Here is a 23,806-nt window from a genome sequence, read left to right on the forward strand (position 1 = left end):
GTGACCCAGGCTGGGCCTGACTGAGGTTTTTATGCTCCTTATGCTTGGTTCAAGCTTTCTCTGAATTTCAAAGCACTTCCCACACATTAATGAAGTCTCTGATCCTCTCAGATCAGATAGACCAAATGCGTCCCAGGTCCACTCACTCAACTAACTTAGTGCCCCAGAGGCCAAATTAATCTTCCCTAAGAGGCCCTGGCCCCAGACACAGCTCAAGGGCAACTTTGGGCAATAGAATCATCTTACTTCCAGATTAGTTCACCACCACATGCAGGAGAGTTATTTTATCCTACAGAATGTAGAATGGAAATGGATATCACATGGTTAAGGCAGGTCTACAGAGATTAAAACAAAATAAGTGGACTCTAACAGTTAATTACTAGCAAAATTATTCTGTTGACCCACACTTACTTAGAAAAGGCAATCCATTCTATTATCTAAGCCACTCACTTACTAGAAGCGAATAAGAACCAAATAATAATTTATCCACGTAAGTTATAAATATGTGTGTGCATATGCATGCATGTGCCCATGTGTACCAAATTCATACACTTTTCTCCACCTTCTGAAGAAAGGGGTGGGTTTGATGCTTGTAAAATGTTCACACTCATTGCATGGTTCACAGTCTTCAGTCCAGATTTTCTTCATTCTCTACTACACTATATTACTACTATGTTTTACTATTGTATGATAATCTGGACCATGACTCATGCCTCGTTTAACAGTTTAAATGGGACCAAAGATGCTTAAAGATGCTAAAGACTGAAGAATGCATTAGGTATTTACATCAAGAGGAATGATCAACAGCAGAAAAAGAAGACTTTTAAAAAGTGAATGTAAGATACTTTACCATGTTTAGGTGAAAACAGTGATGTTCTAGATCTGATCAAATTGTCGGAAGCAGGCACTACAAACTGGACTGGCTTCACGTGCTTATCTGTCAGGTTCCTGAAACCAGCTTGTTGGTTCTCAAATACACTTCGGATGTGCTCCAGCTTGAGTTGTACGGTCTGCATTTGAACCTGCGGATTGCATGAGACTCCTGAGAAATATTTTCTGAATTGGGGTCATGACAAATCTTATTACATTTCTCAGACTCAGACGGTCAAAAAAGTAATTTAGAGCTTAACGTATAACTAGAAAACATTAGGAAAGCAACAGAAAACAGATTAATGTGCTATCTTCCCACAGTCATAAACCCAGAAGATCTCAACCTAAACAGCTTGAAGAAATTTCTCAAGTAGTCATGAAATAGGTCACTGTGTAAAGTGCTTTATTTACCCTGCATGGCTGGAAGGCATAACGGCTGGAAAAGAAGGCATGTTTAGCACAAGAAAGCCACCAGTTAAGCCCCATTACAGATGTTTGTTACATGTTAGCCTGCAGGACACTCTATCTTTCCGTGTCGTAAAAAGCTCCTCCTAGACCCTCCTAGATGATTTGAGGCAGTTAGAGATTAGCTTGGTTGCTTCCAGAGAAATCACTTAGTTATTGCTCTGGCCACGTTTCTGATTTTCTGGGGCATCCCCTAAGATCTGCAGCTAAGCATGGTTTTAGATGCTGTTCCAAACTTAAGAGTCAACTACACATTTTGGCAATAAATAGCATCACAAAAGCTCTTAACTACAATGTGGGGAGAGTGCTTCATGACACCTCCAACACGGTGGATCTGAACTGACCCACAGATCTCTCTACCTTGTTAATACCAATGTCTGCTTGCACCCCTCCCCCAAGAAGCCTGAAATCATTTCTTTATCCCTTCATTCTCAAACTGAGTAGGAAAGCCAGATCTGTGTCCACACAGCATCTGTTGGTTGTAACTGCAGCAGGAAGACAAGACATTTGGAGTAGAACGCTCTTGACACAGGCCCAGTATTCTCCTAGAATAGCTTTAGCCCTTTCTCTAAGGATGCGCAAAACAATGTATGTGAGATCTCCTAGTATGTTGAAAAGAGTTGAAAAATAATGGAGTCACAGCTCAAAAAGAACTTATTCTTCATTATGTAGCAAGCATAAAGCCTTGGGGGGGAAAAAAGCCTTGGGATGCTTTTTTTTAAAAGTCTATCCATTTAGTCATTTTTAAGTAATCTACACCCAATGTGGGGCTTAAACCAGTAACCTTGACATCAAGAGGCACATGCTCTACCAACCGAAGCAGCCAGGCGCTCCAAGCCTTTGGATTCTTGGATGCTTCACAGGGGTACTAATATCACCCCTCATCCTTAAGAGAAGCATGTAACTGCAATTTGACATAAAGTTAGCTGTGAAGTAGTAATACTCTTGCCAACACTACTGGAATTACAGTTTTAAAAATATATTCATTTGAAAAAAAAACAGCCTCTTACCTTGAGTTCAGGAGATAAAATTACATCAAATTCATACTGTAGGGTATCAGGATCATAATTTATAAATGGCAAAGCCATTTCAAGAAAATTTTCAATGTCTCGGAGGGCTTTCTGAGCATCTTCTTTAGACTGAAACTTATCTATTTCCTGATTAGCTAGAAGGCATTCTCCTTCATCACAGCACTGACGAGCCTGATGAGCAAATCACACACACACATACACAAAACCATGAATGAATAAATAGAAATATGTTTGTCCTTTTAGGAGTGTTTACCAGCCCTGGCTTCTGTGAATCAGAGTTGTTTTCAGAGTTGTTAAAAATAAAGATATCTGGGTTCTGCCCCCAGAAATTCTGATTCAGTAGCTCTGGGCCTTAAGCCAGGCATTTAGATTTCTGCAGAGCTCCACAGGTATTTCTGATGCACAGCCAAGGTTGGGAAGCACTGTATTTATTTCATAACAAGGAATTCATTCTGCAGTAAAGAGTCTGACCGTACTCGCAACACTAACACTTCAGCTGCATGCTATTTTCCAAAAATCAATAAGTGAAATATGAAAACGCCTCGCAAAACACAAAGTGTAATATAAATGCATAGTGATTGCCAAGGACAAGGATAAAAGTTTCCTTGCCAAAGAAGGAGATGAACTGATTAAAATGTTCATGTTCAGATACAATGTCTATAAATGATATCCTCATTTTACATTCCACTTCCAAGGCCAGATCTCCCCTTCGCTGCCTAATTCTGAAAGGGGCCAGATCTACAAGCCATGGAGGAGTATCTTCCAGTCACTGTTTAATTTCTTATTGCGGTAACTATGAAATGTGGAAGGAGTTCTGGCTTTAGCAAAATGCCTCTAGGGCTTTGAAAGGTGCTCTGACTGCAAACTATCACCAGAGGAGAGGATTCAGGGATGTGCCCAAAATAGAAAGGAAGCCATCACAACTGTGATCTCAATATTCAGAAAAGAAGCCAGAATGCTTATAATACTAGACTTGCCATGGATACTGCAAAGGTACCCGGACTAAATAAACATCATCAAAGTCAATGCTTCAACGTCTTACAAATTTAATTCCAAAGCTATCCCAGGCAGACCTTTATCCTATAACCTTAAAAAAAATTATCTTCCTATTCAGAAATGTACCAGGTCTCATGACACTACCTGCTGCAGCAGCTTATGCATTTTGAAGATCCTGCTGAGCTGTATCCTTTTGGCTTTGATCTCATTAACCAAAATATCAGAAAGGTAACGTAGCTCATTGCACCTCTGGCAGATCAAATCAAGTGCGTAATGGTGATTTGCAGCAAGTCTGTGTCCGTGTAATATCACAAACCGGGCCTTTGCTAACAGATCCTAATTGTGAGAAAGAAGTAAAATAAGAACCGTATGATATCTGTTCAGAGAGAGGAGGGGAAACAAGAAAGCGATTGAGAAGCAAATTGGTTTAGCGAGGCAGAGAGAATGCCAAAAATATGATTTGATGTCATACTTGTGCAGGCTGTAAGAAAGCTTACAGTTACAGTCATTAGCTAGAGCAGTGACGCCACGTATTCCTGGTAACAGAAAAAGAAAATTAACTGGCCTGCTCAGAGTGTGGATGAGGTTGGCTTCTCCTGGTAGGTACAGATTGAGAACAGAACTGCATATATCCAAAGAGGAACACGGGAGACAAATGAAAACTCATGGGTTTCCTACCATCTCAGCTTTGGAAACGTCATGAGTCATCGTCTACCTGGCTGCTTTACATACACGAAGGGGTCTCCGAGTCAAAGGTGATCTCAGCAGCCTTGCCTCCATTCTATCAACTACTGGCATCCCCCCCTCCACCCTGGTCCCCCACTTGCTTCCCGACGCAGTGCCTGAAGCAGTAGGTGGTCAGAAAATATCTGTGGAAGTAAAATAAGAAAATCTAAAGCCCATAATGATGAAGTGCCCAGCCTGCCTGGCTGGAGGGAAACCCAGAGTTAAAGTAGGGAATTTTCATTGTTTGGTTTTTGTTTTTTTACATTTACCCTGCCATGAATTCTTAAGGACTGGGTTCCAGGAGCTCAGGCTCCTTTCCTTTGGTTCTCACAAAGTGTGCTCCTCTGGGTGGGCAGGCTGGCACTTCAGTTGAACCCAAGTCCCTTTCTCTTTAGCTTCCTTCTTTAAAAAAAAAAAAGATTTTATTTATTTATTCATGAGACACAGAGAGAGAGAGAGGTAGAGACACAGGCCAAGGGAGAAACAGGCTCTCTGCAAGGAGCCCAATGTGGGACTTGATCTCAGGACCCCTGGATCACGACCTGAGCCAAAGGCAGACACTCAACCACTGAGCCACCCAGGAGTCCCAGGGAGTTACATTTTTAAAATAGGTATAGTTTCAGATTTGCAAAATGAAAAAGTTCTGGCAATCTATTGCACAACAATATGACTATAGTTGACACTACTGAAATGTACACTTTAAAATGGTTAAGATGGGGGATGCCTGAGTGGCTCAGTCCATTACACGTCCAACTCTTGGTTTTAACTCAGGTCATGATCTCAGGGTTGTGAGATCAGTGTTGGAGCCTGCTTGAGATATTCTCTCTCTCCCTCTGCCCCTTGCTCCAGCTCCCTTTCACTTTCATTCTCTCTCAAAAAAAAATTTCTTTTGAATGGTTAAGATGATAAATTTCATGTTATGTGGGGTTTTTTTGCCACAATTAAACCTAAAAAAAATTTAAAAACAAAACAAAAATAGCAAACAAAAACCTCCAAGCTTCCTTGTTTCCAAGCCAGTTTGCCTTCTCTTTCTACTATGCCACAGAGGTTTATAAACTGCCCCCAAATCACAACGACCTACAAGCATAATTCTAGAGCTGTTCACCACAACTGCTGCCTCTCACATATTGTTTTTATTTTTTAAAAAGATTTTATTTTTATTTATTTGAGAGAGAGAGCATGAGCAGAGTGGAGAGGCAGAGGGAGAGGAAGAAGCAGACTCTCCGCTGAGCAGGGAGCCAGACATGAGGCTCGATCCCAGAACCCTGAGATCCTGACTGGAGCCAAAGGCAGAAGCTTAACCAACTAAGTCACCCAGGCTAGGTTCCTTTCCCTCAAATTTTAGATGGTTACAGTATTCTCATAAATCTGTTTGCAGGGAATGCACCTTAAAAAACGATGGCCTTGTTCTCACATACAAGACAGAAGAGCAAAGGTGGTTTGTTAACTATTAAAGCCATGAGTCCAAGCCTTTAAGACCAGTAAAATGAAAATTGTTGGCTGTTTTGATTACTTATATAATCAGATATCCCAGGTACTGTGCTAAGTGTTTAACCTACAACATCTAAAAGAATCCTCATAATCATTCTGCAAAGTAAGTCACTTCATCCCCAACTTAGAGATAAAGACATTGAGGCTTAGAAAATTTAACCAATATACCCCAAGATCACACAGCTAAGTAAGACTAAGCAGATTTATCTATCTGAATCTATGTTTGGTTCAACTGTACAGCCACATGATAGATATTTAAGGAATTATGCTCTTGTATATTTCCATAATTTCCAAGTACCAAATAGCATTTTTTAAAGATTGTATTTATTTATTTGAGAGAGAGAGAGAGCACGAGCAGGGGGGACAAAAGGAGAGAGAGACAAGCAGATTCCTCGCTGAGTGGGGAGCCTGATGTAGGGCTCAATCCCAGGACTCTAAGATCATGACTTGAGCCAAAGTCAGATGCTTAACCAACTGAGGCATAGAGTGACCCCCAAATGGCATTTTTGATAGACATTTTTCTAGCTTCTTCAAAAGGATTTATGCCATTGTTCCTAATGGTGGACCTGAAACCATTCACATCATGATCTCTGAGGCTACCTATTATAACCACTTGCCACATCTGCAGTGTCACTTCTGGCTCACACTGATCAGAAAAGAATACAGACCAGTATTAATACACCAATTATACAGACTATTGCTATGAAAGGTGGATCATAAGGGTTGATACTACTGAAAAACCTTAAGATGTAACTACTAGAATAAAGAACATCTGATATGTAATCTTACCTGAGAATTTTCATCTAAGTTTTCCAACTTTTTTATTTTTTGTTTTACTTGACCTATGTTCCCGGTTATATCTGCCAATTCTGCTTGTTGGTTTAACATAAGTTCGACTTCACTCACAAGCTATGAATAGGAAAAAAAAAAAACAACACACAAGTCTTAAAAGCATATATATGTCACCATGAGATACAGATCACATCAGTGAAATTCCAATCCAAGACAAACAACAATACTGATTAGAGGCTACAATGATTTGAAGAAACAATATAACTACAGGACAAGAATTTAGTATGGGTGCAAATTAACATATAAGTGCAGGCACAATGTTCAGGAAGAGTGTTATTTTTGCATGTATGCATTGGGGAGGAGGGAAAGACAAATATCTGGAAGGGCCAAGAGCAACTCGGCCTACTCTTTCTTTAAGGAAGATCTCACGGAGAGCATCACATTTCAAAATCTGTTTGAATCACAGGACAGAAAGGGTTGGTGGTCCCTGAGCCCCGTGTCCAGAGCAAATGAAACACCAAGCAAGTAAGGAAGTCATGGGTGGAAAACAAGCTGGCCACATGCAAGAGAAAAAAGTAGTGAGTTTCCCTTGGACCTGGTAAAGTACTATGAAAGAGACTGCAGGGAGCTTGACCATGTGTGAGTTATTTCCCAGAAGCATCCAACTAGAAGGTACTTTTTTAAATCTTGAAAATAATGTATAATTAAACATGATTTCACTTCATGTATCAGGCTTTTCATAGAAATAAATTACTAGATCGGAAAAGAAAGGTTTTTGTTAGATCGTATTAACTATGGTCAGTATAGGTATATGGTATTTAAAAAAAAATCAAGAAGGAAGAGGGTATTATTTCCTTGGAAAGCTAACCCATAGTCTGAAAGCATTTTATATGTAAAATAAATTACAATAATAAACATCAGGGTGAATGGCAACTTAGTCCTAACTTCTATGTTAGCACTTAAGTGCTTTCTCATAGGAAATTAGTAAGCAAGAAAGACATCTTGGGGAGGTGAGTGGGGGGATGGGGTAACTGGGTGATGGGCATTAAGGAGGGCACATGATGAGTACTGGGTGCTATATGCAACTGATGAATCACTAAATTCTACCCTTGAAACTAACCATATACGGTATGTTAACGAAATTGAATCTAAATAAAAAATTTTTAAAAAGAAAGACATTTTGGCAGGGTTCACTCACATTGGCCCCCTTTTCATCTCTCTCTGGGTATAAATGGGCACCTCGTGAGACTCTATTTCTGGTGATCAAGGAGTAAGAACCTCTGGCATAAAGAAAAAAAATATATAGAAAGGAATGTTTTAACTGACCTCTTGAAAATCCTGCTCAAACTTCCATAGTTGCAAATACTGCTCCATTTTTAGTTGGTGTTTTTCCCAAAATCCATCAAAAGCTATCTCCATATCATGTACTTGAGTCAGCAATCTTAACAAAGAAAAGTCGTTAGAATTCCTTCACAACAACGATTTGTTTTGTAAGTTTGTACATAAACCTGGTCTGGACATTAAGACTTATAGGAAAAAAAAAAGACTTATAGGCAAAGTCAGAGGCCATGACACGTGGTCCATGAAGAGACCATAGATATCCACAGAAGCTCTTTTACAAACAAGCTAATCTGTGACACAAGTAGGGAAGGTGGTCTCAGATTCCCAGAAGTCCCGGAATATTTTCCACGCTTAACTGACTGCAGCAAAATGCATAATTCCCTTTCAAAAGTATAAAATAAATAACTCTAAACCAAAAGGAGAATACTCACTTATTAACAGTTTGCCAGTCACCATTTATTTGGTGGTGGTGTTCAAGCCTTGAACTGGCAGCGTCTTCAATGCCAGGCACTTCCAGACTTGTGAGGAGGATTTTTCCTTCTTTGGTTACAGCTGTAATATCATTCTATAAAAAGGCACAATGGGATGAATTAGCCTGCTACTACCCTAATCTGAGTGACCTAAAGAGAAGGAAGCATACACCCACAGCATGCAGAAGAGAAACAGCAGTTCTAGAACGTCCTTGACTAAGTACATCAGTACCACAGAACCCAAAACCCATGAGGATCTCCAAGAAGCCTCTGCCTGTTGAGGTAGATGTTGCAACCACTATTTTTATAAGGTCTTTATAGGCAGAAGTACCTCATGCTCTATCTGTAGTCTCCTTCTCTTACTGATAGAAAGTTCTAATTTATTCTATTCTACTAATATTTTTTAATGTGCTCCAATCAAGCAGTAGTAGCATAATGAGAAAGCATACAGTTAAAATAATATTTAGTGCCTTTTCAGATATAGTCAGATGTCTTTCCTACTAATTCTTAATTAATTGTTACCAATCACTGCCTGCCATGAGGATTATGTTACTTCATGTTTGGATTAATTAATTTGTCATGAAGCATATGTTTCTTTCTATTCAGAAGGTCTTAACCTTGGTGGGTAGATTCTTCAGGCATCTAAGAGTGATCTATGACTTCCTTCAGGAGATCCAAGGATCCTCTGAAATGTTAAGCAAAAAATTCAGGTGTACGTGTATTTGTCTGGGAATGGGTTCCAAGACACCACCACCGATATGAATGAGAACACAGGCGTTAAGAGCGAATGTTTATGAAGTACCAACTACATGCCAAACACTGTTGTACAGACATCACATACTCCATTTCATCCTCACAGCGACCCTGCAAGGTATGAATGTATCAACATCAACCTCACTGTGCATGTAAGGTAACTCCAACTCAGAGAGAGAGTAAGCTAGTTCTCCAATCACACAGCTCAGGAGGGACAGAGCTTTCTTTCCTGGAACAGTTTTACTTTTGGATTATGATTCCAAATATCAGTTTCTGTCCTCTTCTTTCTTTGAAAATGTCACCTCAAAAAAAAAACTAAAATAAAAAGTCACCTCTACATAGAGCTTGTGTCTGTGAGTGCCCCCCACAAGCCTATCATCATGTGAAGGACATGGATTATTATTTTTTAAGATTTTATTTATTTCTTTGAGAGAGAGAGCATGAGAGAGAGCGAGCATGAGCAGGGGGGGTGGCAGAGGGAGAGGGAGAAGGAGACTCCCCACTGAGCAGGGAGCCCAATGTGGGGCTTAAACTCAGGACCCCAGGATCATGACCTAAACTGAAGGCAGAGGCTTAAGAGACTAAGCCACCCAGGTGCCCCTGAAGGACAGGAATTATTATATAGGGTTGCCTGGTACTTCTTTAGATCCTTCTTTCTTTAGGCGGATGATCTGGACGGATTCCTCTTGTCGTCCTTTTCCTTTGTCTTTTCTCTTCATTCCTTATTTCTTCTTCTTCTTTCTTCTTCTTCTTCTTCTTCTTCTTCTTCTTCTTCTTCTTTCTTGTCATTCTTAAGCTTTCTGGGGAAGGTGAATCCCAAAGTACTTGGTGATTGTCTGAAGTGTGACTCAGAATCCTTCACAAGCCAACACTCCAGACCTAGGGGCAGGAGGGCAAAACCAACTTGCCACCTAAGGTCTACTGTACAAAACATCAAAAACTAGTACTCTGGCTGGTGCCTGGCTGGCTCAGTTGGCAAAGTGTGCAACTCTTGGTCTTGGAGTCATTGAGTTCTCTCTAGCTTTCCAAATGAGAGGGTCTTCTGAGAAGATGAAGAATATGCGTTGACAACGAGGACTATGGATTTCTTCTTCTTAGGCACTCACAAACTATTCTATCAGCAAGGAAAGAACTTTTCAAGATAACGTACCGTTTGCAAAGAGGGCATTTACTTCCAACATGTCCAGGATATCCTCCCCTTTTGTCTCCCTACCCACCAAGCAGTGTGAAATGGACAAGCACTGAACTAACCTCTCTAGAAAAACAAAGGCCATGGATGACTTTTCTGTGTTGACTCTATCAGACGTACCTTTAACATGTGATACCTTTCAGCACGAATGGCAAGAATTTCTTCTATTGAGGGAATATCATCTGGTAGTTCTGTCTCAGCCAGTTCAGTTCCAAAGGACTGTAACATCTGAGCCATTTCTTTCACTGTGAGAGCAAAATTTTCTATAGCCTGCAAAGAGCCAGTGATCCTTTTAGTTCCATGGAAACTGCCAGTACACCAATACCTGGATCAGTAATTGGATTTACTTTTACTTAGCTTTGACAACACACATATACTATGACCTTTCTTCTGCTAAGGAAAGTTGGCATTGCTCTTGGCCATCAACTCTAATTTTGCACCTAAGCCTCTATGAAACGAATGTGAGGTGAAGAGTCTTCTTGAATGTCTTTTATCCAAACTTCTGTACTTATTTCTTGAACAACCTTGAAAATGATTTTTTTTAAGTTTATTTATTTTTTCTAGTAATCTCTACAGCCAAGGTGGGGCTTGAACTCATGACCTTGAGATCAAGAGTTGCAGGCTCCTCCAACTAAGCCAGCCAGGCCCCTGAAAACAATTTCTTAAAGATGTCATGTACTGAGAAATTTGTTTTCTGCCTCTGTTTACACCTATCCCATTAAACTCTGCAACTGTTAAACTTTATACTAACTTTATACTAACTTTACTTCTAAAGAGGTGACAACATGGAACCCACTCAACATTCCTTTATTATAGCTTATGAGCAAGCATTAGCACTCCAAACACAGCAATGGACAAAGGTGATGGAGCAACATAACTAGTCACAACAATTCATTCAGGCAGAAGATTAAGACTCTGTTGCCCTCAAGTGTCAAGTAAGGTTGTGCTGTTGATTGTTTCCAAAATAAATTACTCAAAAAAATGGGGGGGGGGGGGGCAACATGTAGAGACCATATAACCCCTATGTGTACCATGTAGCTCAAGGTTATCTGCTCTTTTATTTACAGTTTCATAAGTTACTGAAGGCTAGACACCACTAATTTTGACAATACACTTTCATGTGAGTGAACAGAACTGCTGAATGACAAATAAAAATGAGGAAAATAGAATCCTGATTTAATTAAATGTCATTTCATTCAGAAGGGTTCCCTAATCTCCGGGATTTGGAATGAAGATTCTTATACCATAAATTCACACCTTGAGGCACAGGACCCTTGCCTGTTTGTAAATTTCTAGAACAGAAGAAATCTCTGCTACAAATCTAACTGCCTCAGAAGCATCACTAGAATGAGATTCATAATAGCACTTGCATTTTTTGAGGGCTTCTGATCTCATTTAATCTTCCAAATATCCCTGTGAGCTCAAGTACTATTGTTTCCACTTTACAGTTGGGAAAACTGAGTCAGGAAGGTTAGGTAACTTTTTAAGGTTAGACAGCAAAAAATCAGCAGTGCTAAGATCTAAACACAAACTCTTTGTTTCTTGGAGTTACTAGATGGCCACGGGAGGGGGTGGGCAGAGCATGGTCTCCTTACTCCCTAGGCCTCTCCTTCAATTGTCATCCTCTGTGATTCATCATCAGTTCTAGATATTTCCTATGAAAGAAAGTCAAGATGTTGAATTATATGTGCTTGAAACCTAGGAGCCCCAGAAATCTGTTTTTCCCAAAGAGGAAAAAAATTCTAGAACTAGATTTAAAGGCTAATATGAACTATATAGGCTCTACAGTAAGGGCAAAAGCAACATACATTTCTGAAGATGATCCATTCACTGTGGCAGTACTGCAAGGTGCCGCCTAACTCAGGGGTTAATTGCTTGTCATCAATGTATGTCAGCAAATCACTAACTGAGCTCAGCATAACCACCTATATAAATAAGCAAGAAAGATACTGTTAACTGCCCTTCATGGCACCCCTCCATTCAACTGTACAGTGAACTTTAGCATTCATTAGCACAAAGTAGCTCTTATAAATGGTTCTAACAATTCTCTCCTGTACATCCCCCCACACACACGTATGCACTACCTCCTTTAAGTAATAACAGTTTTCATTTACAAAACATTTCTCTCCAAAGCAAAATTAATCTACATAGAAACCCAAATACCTAAATCTCCTTGATCTAACATTTTGCACTATTAATGGTCAACCTTCTGAAAGAAGAATGTTATGCCTACAACAAAGCAAGAGCGCTTTATGTAGTAAGCTATAACTTTGGGGGAGGGAATGATCTTTGCAAAAGCATCAGAATTTCTGAGGACTCTCTTCTTAACCCTAAAAATGCATAAAAATAGCTTTTTAAAAGAAGGTCATGGTACTATGAACTAGTTCAGGATGTAAGTTCATGGGAGTCAAACACATAAAACACACACTCCATTTTTTTTTCTAAAAATAAAATGTCTGGAGGGTATTATGCTGAGTGAAGTAAGTCAGTCGGAGAAGGACAAACATTATATGTTCTCATTCATGTGGGGAATATAAATAATAGTGAAAGGGAATATAAGGGAAGGGGGAAGAAATGTGTGGGAAATATCAGAAAGGGAGACAGAACGTAAAGACTGCTAACTCTGGGAAACGAACTAAGGGTGGTAGAAGGGGAGGAGGGCGGGGGGTGGGAGTGAATGGGTGACGGGCACTGGGGGTTATTCTGTATGTTAGTAAATTGAACACCAATAAAAAATAAATTAAAAAAAATAAATATAAGAACAGAAAAAAATAAAATAAAATAAAAATAAAATGTCCAGATTTTGTACACACACACACACACACACACATATAACATATGCCATGTCTCTTTTTCAAAATGAATTGCTTGTTACAAACTGATGAGACTATTCCTTTCTTTTAACAACAGAAGCAGAAGACTTTCAGGCATTTCAAGTTTATAGTCTGGGAAGACAAATTCTTTTTCTTTTAAATGCTTTGTGAGCACAGGTAAAACATCAACAGTGTGGTACAAAGCCTTCATGAAAATTAAAGAGATAAAACGTTTAAATAATATACTCTTACTGGTAATTTGAGCATGAAGTCTTCCTGGCTAAATCGAAATCCAATGTCTGTGAAAGTTCGTTGAAGAAAACTGGTAGGACGCAGAACCAAAACTAGGTGCAAATTCCCAGGAAAGGAAACCTACAGAAAGAAGCAACACGGGAAAGAAAGGAAAAATTGTCAAAACGTGGACTCAACTGAGCATGTAGGCAAAAATATGTAAAGGAAACTCTGAAAGTAATAAAGGCCACCAAAGGGACAAAACTTTAAAAATGGGTATTGATACAATCTAAAAACATGGAAACAGAAATAAAAACTAATGTAAGGTCATCAGATCAGACCCTTGCGATGTCCATGGCATGGCATTTTCTCACACGAAAGTAATTCCTGAGTTACAAAGAATTCTAATTCTTAAGCTTCATTTTAAAGTTAGTCATTTGCACTGGAATTGCACTTATTCCCTGGGAAACAGAATTAGGAGGCAGGCTCCTAGGATAACTCTAAAAGCCAAATGAAGCTTCAACACTGCATGCTTGCACTAAACAAAGGAAGAAACCTGTGCTGTGGAATCATATTTTTATTTTCATCCTAGCAACGTTCACGGAGTTACCGTCTACTTGTTCACTCCATGTGTTTAAGTGCATGATTATCATGCACTGTTAGCATTCGGTGTACCCAGATTAATAAGATGTAGTCCCTACCCAGCTTGCAAGAAAGTGACAGCGTAATAGTGCAATCCATTAGTATCATTAACTCTATAGCCCAGGTTGATCAGTGAAGCAAAGGAATTAGAATAATATGCAACAGTAAGTGGGAGTACAGAGCATCCTACACCTAGGAAGGTTGAAATGGTCTCTTTGAAGCATAAAAAGGAATTAATAGCATTAGAATGTCATTCTGATGCACCAATGTTTCCCCAGTTTCTAGAATACTGACATGCAGTAGGTGGTCAAGAAATAATTGCTAAACGGTGAGGAGAGTGCTATGCAAAATTAGTGAGACCTAGAACAGTATGGCCCAATATTAATAATAAACCACCACATATCAAATGTGTACTGTGTCCAGTATTTTGCCAACATAATCATAGTTCCTCTTCATAATAATCCTATGAAGCAATTAGGCTACCCTCTTTTACAAAATAAAGAAAAAAAGAAAAAAAGAAAAAAAAAGGCTCAGAGAGTTTAAGTATGATTTGCCCCAGCTGGTGAAGTCTTAATCTGCACCTGGGGTCTGTGTTCTTACTCAATGTACACTACCCCCATCTCTTCCAGGCATCACAGTCAGGAAAGGTAGAGGAAAATGAAGCTGGGGAGTGTAAAAATGAGACTTGGTGCTAGAAAGATGGGCAGGAACCAGATCAGGAAAGTCCTTGGGTTTTTCCCTGGAGGCAAGGGGGAGACTCTAAGAGGCTTTAGGCAGCAGAGCAATATAATCAGATATATGCGTTTTAGAAGGATCACTTTGGTTCTAGGAAAGGACTGGATTTGGACAAGAGTGGAGACAGATGAGTTAGGAAGCTGGTACAGTAATCCCGACCAGGGATGAAGAGTTTCTGAACTGCAGGAAAAGCTGCAGCTATGAGGGTAGGATTTAGGAGGTGCAATGTGCAAGATATGATGATATAATATGTCTGGTAAGAAAGGAGAGGCTGGACCAGTCGCTCGAGTAGCTGGGTGCATGGCACGACCCTTGCTGACAAGGGGAACATGGGAGAGGCAGGGTTTTTTTTTTTTAATTTATTAAATTTTTTTTAGTAATCTCTACACCCAACATGGGGCTCAAACTCATGACCCTGAGATAAAGAGTCGCATGCTCTTCAAACTGAGCCAGCCAGGCGCCCCAAGAGAAGCAGGTGTTATGGAGGGGGGTAAGATTCCCCATTCCTGGACCCATTGGGCTGGAAGGGTCAGCAGGAGATCCAGATGATGTCCATCAGACAGACGTGTGTACGAGTCCAGAGGGAAACAAGTCTGGCCTGGAAATGTTGGGTTGGAAGTCATCAGCCCCCCAACAGCCGACTAAAACATAACAAAGACAAACATGACAAGAATGCTTAAAATAAAGCCACTGTTCAGGCATGCTAGACTACTAATAATGGAACAAAACTATAAAAGAAAAATTAATAAGATACGGTGGAGATGGGATATGAGGGAACTCTGCACTTTCTGTGCTCAATTTAGCAAAGAAAATCTACTCTAAAAAAAAAATCTATTGAGGTCCCTGGGTGGCTCAGTCAGTTAAGCGTCTGCCTTTGGGTCAGGTCATGATCCTAGGGTCCTGGGGTTGAGCCCCACATTGAGCCCCACATCGGGCCCCCTGCTCAGCGGGGAGTCTGCCTCTCCCTGTGCCTCTGCCCCTCCCCCTGCTTGTGCTCTCTCTCTCTCAAATAAATAAAATCTTAAAAAAAAAAAAGTCCATTGACAAAAAGTAACTTTCATTCAGGTATAAAACCTAGATTCTCAGGAAAAACACATTTAAAGCTAGGGGTGGGGGTCGCCTGGGTGGCTCAGTCAGTTAAGCCTCCAACTCTTGATTTCAGCTCAGGTCATGATCTCAGGGTCTTGGGATGGAGCCTCGTGTTGGGCTCTGTACTCAGTGGGGAGTCGCTTCTCTCCTTCTTCCTCTCTCTCTGCTCTTCCTGCTCTCTCTCTAAAATAAATCTTTTTTTTAAAATGGGGATTTTTTTTCTCTCTAAAAAAAAGTCAGGAGGGGGAGTGCTTGGGTGACTCAGTTGAATCAAGCCTCTGACTCTTAATTTCAAATCATGATCATGGTCATGATCTGAGGGTCGTGAGATCAAGCCTCGAGTAGGGCTCTGCACTGGGCGTGAAGCCTGCTTAAGATCCTCTCTCCCCCTCTGCTCCCACTCTCCACTTGCTCACGCTCTCTCTCAGAAGTAAATAAATCAATTAAAACAAAACCGGAGATTTTTTTTAAGATTTTATTTATTTATTCATGAGAGACACAGAGAGAGAGAGAGAGTGAGGCAGAGACACAGGCAGAGGGAGAAGCAGGCTCCATGCAGAGATCTCAATGTGGGACTCGATCCTGGGACTCCAGGATCACGCCCTGGGCCAAAGGCAGCCGCTCAACTGCTGAGCCACCCAGGGATCCCCCAAAACTGGAGATTTTTAAAATTCAATTTGAAGGGGGCACTTGGGTGGCACAGTCAGTTAGTTAAGGGACCAATTCTCAATTTCAGCTCAGGTCATGATCTCAAGGTCATGGAATCAAGCCCTTCACCGGGCTACACACACACACAGTCTGCTTGGGATTCTCTCTCCTTCTCCCTCTGCCCCTCCTGTTTGTTCTCTCTCTCTAAATAAATAATTTAAAAAATCAATCTGGGGTGGCTCAGTTGGTTAAGTATCTGTCTTCAGCTCAGGTCATGATCCCACGGTCCTGAGATAGAGCCCCACATTGGGCTCCCTGCTCAGCAGGGAGTCTGCTTCTCCCGTGCCCTCTGTCCCTTCCCTCGTTCATGTTCTCACTCTCTTTCTCATTCTCTCTCTCTCTCAAATTAACAAGTAAAACCCTTCTAATATTTTTCAATTAAAAAAAGATTCAATTTGATGGGTGCCTGGCTGGCTCAGGCTCTTTAAAATCAGTTTGAGTTGGTAATAAAACATCAACAGCTAAGTGGCAATGAGAACCAGAGCAGGAAAAAGGACTGAGTGGGAGACTCACAAATAGGTGAAAGAAAAGAGGTTAAATTTAAATCACTAAATTAATCAATGATTGTAAATAGACACAATTGAGGATGGGATGCCCTCATAAAAGAGACCCTAGAGAGATCCCTCACCCCTCTGCCATGTGAAGACACAGAGAAAAGACAGCCGTATATGAACCGGGAAGCAGGCTCTCACCAGACACCAAATCTGCCAGCACCCTGATCTTGGACTCCCAGCCTCTAGAACTGTGAGAAATAAGTATCTGTTGTTTAGAAGCTAGGCTGTGGTACTGTTATCGCGGCCCAAACAGAGATAGACTCTTATTAGTGTTAAGATTGGCTCCAAATGCGTGATCCTGGAGACCCGGGATAGAGTCCCACGTCGGGCTCCCTGCATGGGGCCTGCTTCTCCCTCTACCTGTGTCTCTGCCTCTCTCTCTCTCTCTCTGTGTCTCTCATGAATAAATGAATAAAATCTTAAAAAAAAAAAGATTGGTTCCAAATGAGAACTGTTATCTTTCTACATGACCTTGCCCTCCCAACACACAGTGATGAGTAGTGGGATGAAAAACTGATGCAAGTAGGACCAAAGTCCTGCCCTGGGATTTTTCAGACTAGTGCTGATGGATAGAAACTTTGAGGGTGCACTTCCAGAGCTACTGGCAGCTGTGACCCCTGCTGCTGGAGGAAGCTCATCTCAAAGAACAAACCCAACATGGATAGAGACTTGGAAGTAGAGACAGAGAGTGCCTCTGCTATGTAACTAACGTGGATCTTATTGTATGTTGAACGTGAGATATACCTACTATAGTTACTGTATGAATGAAAATAATGAATATAAAGACATTCCGTAAACTCTAAAAAAAATAAGACAGTTTTTAAATTTTACCTTGGATTCTTGGATCTAAAGGCAAGTGGGTTTAGGTAGAAAACCTTTGGGATGTCGATAAAGGCTTGCTTGGGGGAGACTCTGACTGAGACTTGTAAGAACCCTGGACGTATTTTTAGATTGAGAGCATAGATTCTACTTCTACCCCATTCACTTGAGGAGTTAACCTTTCCTTCTTCTTCTTCCAACAGGTAAATTCCCAGAATCATTATTATACTTACCTGTCTTGACCCAGCTTGCCTTTTCACTTTTTTATCCTCTTCAATGAAAGTACCCTACCTTCGCCGACACTTCGAGCAAAATTTGTTTTATTCTTTCATAGACTCTAGGTTGACCTGGTCTCATCATCTCTTTCTCTGTGATTTTCCTTAACGTCCTATTCTCTGGTATCGTATAGGAAATCTCTAGATCCAAGGCCTAGGGCTGATCAACTTAAAGCCTGGAATACTCACCCACCTCCCAAATTGTCAGGGGGTACAGAGCAAAAAGCAGGGGGAGGATACTATTAAAACAGAGAAGGCCATGTGGCAACTCTCTGCCTGAGGTAGGGTCCTGGTCTCTAGCCTGCCATTCCTAGAAGAGCTAGGTTGTCCCAGCAGCGAGGTCCAAGGACAACTGGTTACATAGCAGGGAACAAAGTAGAGAGGAAAGAAAAGTAGAACCACTGTCCACAGAATCCACAGGAAAGCAAGTACAGGCAGGGTTTGGGGGTATTCAGCTGCTTATAAGTCAGAGATTTTTATGTTAACTATTTTTTTTAACATTTTAACCATTTTATTTACTTTTTAAAGGTTTTATTTATTCATTTATTTTGAAGTAATCTCTTACATCCAACGTAGTGCTCGAACTCACGACCATGATATCAAGAGCCACACACTCTTCTGACTGAGCCAGCCGGGCACCCCTGTTAGCTGTTTATTAAATCAACTATTGCCTATGCGATCGATGCCTGGGTGGCTGAGTCAGTTAAGCGCCTGCCTTCTGTTCAGGTCATGATCCCAGAGTCTTGGGATCGAGCCCAGCATCAGGCTCCACACTCAGTGGTAAGTCGGCCTGTCCCTATCCCTCGCCCTTCCTGCTCTCGCTCGCGTGCTCTCTCTCTCTCTCAAATAAATAAAATCAGTTATTGCCTATATTTGATAAAGTGGTTTATCCCAAACATTAACACCTGTAAAAAATTCTTCTAAAGATAATTCTAAATTCTAATCAGATCATTCTTAAGGAAAATTTCCTGATTATTTTATCATACATTCTCCCTCCTTAATTCCTTCAAAATGTTTAGTGATTCGCTTGTCACAAAAAGCCCAGAAAAATTAGCATTTTTAAAGAAAATGCATTATCAAGGATGAAAACTTCAGTTATTGCCTGTATAATTACATTTACAATGTTTTTCATTACACGATAATTTTAGAATCTTTATTTTGCTACCATGCAGATCTTCCTAGAACACATGAGCTCTGTTAAACTAATAGCTACTCTCAAATTTAATAGCCATTTGGAGCGATAAATACCTTGTAGGCAATAGCTATGCAACCACCAAACAGCTGGGTAGCACTCAAACAACTTCACCTGATTGGTCAGTTATTTTTTTTTAGAAAATGAAGTCATACAGTTCAGACCAGGTATATGGTTTCTATCCCTCACACCCATTAAACACCATGTGCGAATATAGTGGATTTTTCACCCTCAGCCCCATTTACTTATCCCAAACCTAAACAAGTGCTTGCCATATTGTATAGTTCCAGCAAATCTACAACCTCGCATGAATGACTATATTCATAGCTTTCTCTAGCAAAAAAAAAAAACAAAACTACACAGATGCAGCACAGGGAATACAGAAAATGATATTATATAGTTATATGGTGACAGACAGTAGCTACACTTGTGGTAAGCACAGCATAACCCAAAAAGTATCAAATCACTATGTTGTACACCCGAAACGAACGTAACAATGTGTGCCAACTATACTCAAAAACAATATTTTTGGGACACCTGGGTGGCTCAGCAGTTGAGCGCCTGCCTTTGGCCCAGGGCGTGATCCTGGAGTCCCAGGATCGAGTCCCACATTGGGCTTCCTGCATGGAGCCTGCTTCTCCCTCTGCCTGTGTCTCTGCCTCTCTCCCTCTCTGTGTCTCTCATGAATAAATAAATAAAATCTTAAAAAAAAAAGAGAGTGAAAAGAGAGTAGAATTTCTGGTTTTGAAAGCTGCAACACTGCAAAGCAAATATCCACAGGCTTGGAAATAGAAATCATATATATAGATCATATTTCACAGAAAAGAATAGTATTTCCATATGAAGACTTGGATCTTGATGTTTCTGTTTCTCTGGTTGAACAGTGAAGAATACAATGATCTCTGGGGAAAAGCCAAAAAGTCTAAGTATTTCCAGAAAGAAGATACTAAGATAATGAAAGGTCTAGACTGGTGCTGAACAATAGTATTTTTGGCAAAGATAACGATGATGGAAACGTTCTCTTAATCAGTGCTTTCTAGTACAGTAGCTACTAGCCATGTGTGGCTATTGAGCTCTTGAAATGTGGCTAATACGACTGAAAAGTAAATATTTTAAATTTTAATTTAAATAGCTACATATGGCGAGTGGCTAATGTAATGGACAACAAAGATCTAGACACCATGACATATAGAAATTTCCTGAAAAAGAAGAAATGCTTACTTTGGATAAGAGAGACTTGAGGAGGGATCCCTGGGTGGCTCAGCGGTTTAGTGTCTGCCTTTGTCCCAGGGCGTGATCCTGGAGTCCCCTGCATGGAGCCTGCTTCTCCTTCTGCCTCTCTCTCTCTCTCTCTCTCTCTCTCTCTCATGAATAAATAAATAAATTATTTTTTAAAAAAACAATACTTTTAAAGTTGTTTTTTAAAGATTTTCTTTATCAGTAATCTCTGTTCTACCGTGGGGCCTGAACTCACAACCCAAGATCAAGAGTCATATGCTCAAAAAAAAAAAAAAAAAAAAAAAAAAAAAAAGAGTCCTATGCTCTTCCAACTGAGCCAGCCAGGTACCCCAAATACAGAATTTTTAAAACACACACACACACACACACACACATTTATATATACTCAGGATCTCTCCAAGACTTATGGTAGGGGAAAGGAGACTGGCTAGACAGCCAAGGGTGAGAATGTTGCTTTTTATTGAAAGCCCTATTATGAGAATTATGAACATGAGCATTATTATGACATTGTGCTAAGTACTTTACATACATTAGGCTCCATTTTTATCCTCATTTCACAACTAGGGAAATTGAGTGTGGTAGGCAAAATAATGATGTCCACGTCTGAATCCCTGGAGCTTATAAATATGTTACTTTATAAGGCAAAGGGGACTTTGTAAATATGATTAAGGATCTTGAGATGGGGAGATAGTCTCGGCTTATTGGGGTGGGAATAATGTAATCACAAAGATCCTTATTAAGCAAAGAGGGAGGCAGGAGAGTCAGATAAGATGTGACAACAGAAGCAGAGGTCAGTGATGCAGGGCCATGAGCCAAGGAATCCGGGCAGCCACTAAAAGCTGGAAAAGTAAAAAAAAAAAAAAAAAAAAGGATTATCCTTTAGAGCTTCCAAAAGGAACACTAACTGCCCTGCTAACACATTTCTTTTAGCCCAGTGAGACTAATTTTGGACTTCTGATCCCAGAACTGTTAATAGGATACATCTGTGCTGTTTTGAGCTGCTAAGTAAGCTTGTAGTTAAGTTGTTATAGCAGCAATAGGAAACCAATACACTGAGAACTTCTAGCTTGTGAGAGCCAGACTCTTTCATGGGCTAGGATTGAAAAATAAAAATATGAATTTTTTCATTTCAGCTTCCCTTCCCCTGGAGAAACTCCTAATAGATAGAAAAAGGTGCAACAGGAAGAATTTGGAGAAGCATGAGCAAAGATGGTACAAGGATCAGGTTCAAGGTCAAGAGTCTAAACCTGAAACCTACAGCAAAGGTAACAAACATGAATGCCTACCGTGTGTTAGGGGGATGGCATAAACACGTACAGTAGGCAGGGTGTAATCACAAGACAGCCTGAATGAGGTAGAAAATGACAACTCACACTCTTCCCAGGTGATGAGGAATAATAGGAAATGGGGGGGATGCTGGCGAACTGGAAAGCATCGGGGGTTGGGAGAGGGAGGGCCCTCACTAGCCAGTTTTGGCTAAATGTGAGATGGAAAGGTGGGCTTTGTCAAATCACTGATTTCTCAAAAGAAGCCAGAAATCCAAACTTATGTGAAACCTCAGGATTTTTAAAGAAGGTAAACAAGTTCAAAGTTCCTTAAAAACAAACAAAACACATGTTTGTGTTTAAACACATTTGTCTAGGGGATGCCTGAGTGGCTCAGTGGTTGAGTGTCTGCCTTCGGCCCAGGGCCTGATCCTGGAGTCCCAGGATCAAGTCCCACATCGGGCTCCCTGCATGGAGCCTGCTTCTCCCTCTGCCTGTGTCTCTGCCTCTCTCTCTCTCTCTCTCTCTCTTTCTCTCTGTCATGAATAAATAAAATATTTTTAAAAAGAACAGATTGCATGTACTTGAGTGCGCATACACATAGGTATACAGAGGGCCTTTTTTCTATATGCAGATATTTGTCTACAAGTTTCAAGACAACCCATTTTAAAACTGGTGTTTAAATGAACAAACAGCCTATCGCCTATCATAAGGAGTATCAGATGCACATATCTCATAGCAAAGATAACTCAAGACCACTGAGCTTTTCCATTTCAGTTTGGGGATACAGTGTTTCTAAATTCTTTGGTATGCTGCTTTAAGAATCTCTAATCTGTATGGTTATATAAACATGAAAAGGCACAATTTCTATTTTCTCCAAAATCAAACCCTGCATATTTAAGACCATAAATCGCTTTTGAGAACCTGTCAAAAGAGCAAAAGGATGTGGGCAAAGGTCAGCCTTATTTTATTTTTATTTTTATATTTAAAAAAAGCATGAGAGAGGAAACAGCATTGCTTTTAGCTTCTTGCAGGCATTTTTTTGGGGGAGTTTCAACATGTGACTGCTTAAAGGCATCTCAGTAAAATGAGTATGCTTCCCATCTTCACGGGGCTCAGAGCTATTTCTGCAGTCACGGTGCATGGCCCCATCCCAGCCCTCCCCACCACTCCGCAGCGGCTCTTATCGGGTCTTCAAGTGAATGGACACAGAATTAGCTATCTGTCCCCTTTTCCGCCTGGAGAAGATTTATTCCCTTCCCAAGCCTACCCTCACATTCTCCAGTTACATGGCCCTTATAGCAGAAGGACAGCAATCACAACAAAAGGCATAAACCCAATGCATTATTTCACTACAAAAGTCTGGAAATTAACCTCATTTAACTCCTTTGTGTCATATCTAAGGGAAGCAACTCATATGCCCTACACACACTTGTCCGTTATTCTAGTTATTTCTTTCAAAATGTTTTATACGTCATAATAAAAGTTCAGTTCCTTTACTATAAAACAACTTATATGACCACAGACTTTTTCTTTCTTTCTTTCTTTTTTCTTTCTTTTTTCTTTCTTTCTTTTCTTCTTTCTTTCTTTCTTTCTTTTCTTTCTTTCTTTCTTTATCTTTAGGGCAAGAAAATGCAGTAACAGTCAGAGGGAACCATTGACGGAAAGCCTAGGGCATACGTGCCAGGCTTGGGATGTATATTATCCTACGTAGCCTTGGTAACATTGCAGTGAGGTAGGTATTTGTGGTCTTTTTACACATGAGCAAAGTGAAGTATGGAGTGGGGCAGGAACCAATATTTGAGCTAGTGAGTTGTGGCCCTCAGGCCTACGTGAATCCTAAGGGAAAGCCCTTTCCAAGACATGTCACACTTTCCGGGACAGGTACTTAACGTAGATTGAATGCACACTCAGACTTGCTGCCTCACATTTAGGAATGACCGGACCTTAACATCTACAAAATGGGACAAATGTTAATGGTCAAAACCAATGGCTGGAAACAATTTAGCATCGTCGAGCCCACTGAACAGAGAGCCCACTGAACATAATCCAATATGGCAAGAGAAAGAATGTTGAGTTGTAGGCATGGGATTGATCTTGATAAGGTCCAAGCTCCTCAG

At 40.4% G+C, this 23,806-nt stretch overlaps 1 protein-coding gene across 5 annotated transcripts in view; it reads right to left on the reverse strand.

Moving 5' to 3' along the window:
• MCF2 (MCF.2 cell line derived transforming sequence) overlaps positions 1 to 23,806 on the reverse strand; it is an 83,615-nt gene that overhangs the window by 43,990 nt on the left and 15,819 nt on the right. For all 5 annotated transcript variants that reach the window (XM_038588441.1, XM_038588439.1, XM_038588442.1 and 2 more), the window contains 9 exons: positions 13,190 to 13,309; positions 11,933 to 12,049; positions 10,245 to 10,394; positions 8,144 to 8,277; positions 7,698 to 7,812; positions 6,369 to 6,488; positions 3,507 to 3,698; positions 2,346 to 2,537; positions 851 to 1,022 (listed from right to left, as the gene is read on the reverse strand). In XM_038588441.1, the coding sequence (XP_038444369.1) occupies positions 851 to 1,022; positions 2,346 to 2,537; positions 3,507 to 3,698; positions 6,369 to 6,488; positions 7,698 to 7,812; positions 8,144 to 8,277; positions 10,245 to 10,394; positions 11,933 to 12,049; positions 13,190 to 13,309 (1,312 nt within the window). The remainder of the gene's footprint in view (positions 1 to 850; positions 1,023 to 2,345; positions 2,538 to 3,506; positions 3,699 to 6,368; positions 6,489 to 7,697; positions 7,813 to 8,143; positions 8,278 to 10,244; positions 10,395 to 11,932; positions 12,050 to 13,189; positions 13,310 to 23,806) is intronic.

Source organism: Canis lupus, chromosome X (genome assembly GCF_011100685.1).
Source record: "Canis lupus familiaris isolate Mischka breed German Shepherd chromosome X, alternate assembly UU_Cfam_GSD_1.0, whole genome shotgun sequence".
NCBI classification, from domain to species: domain Eukaryota; kingdom Metazoa; phylum Chordata; class Mammalia; order Carnivora; family Canidae; genus Canis; species Canis lupus.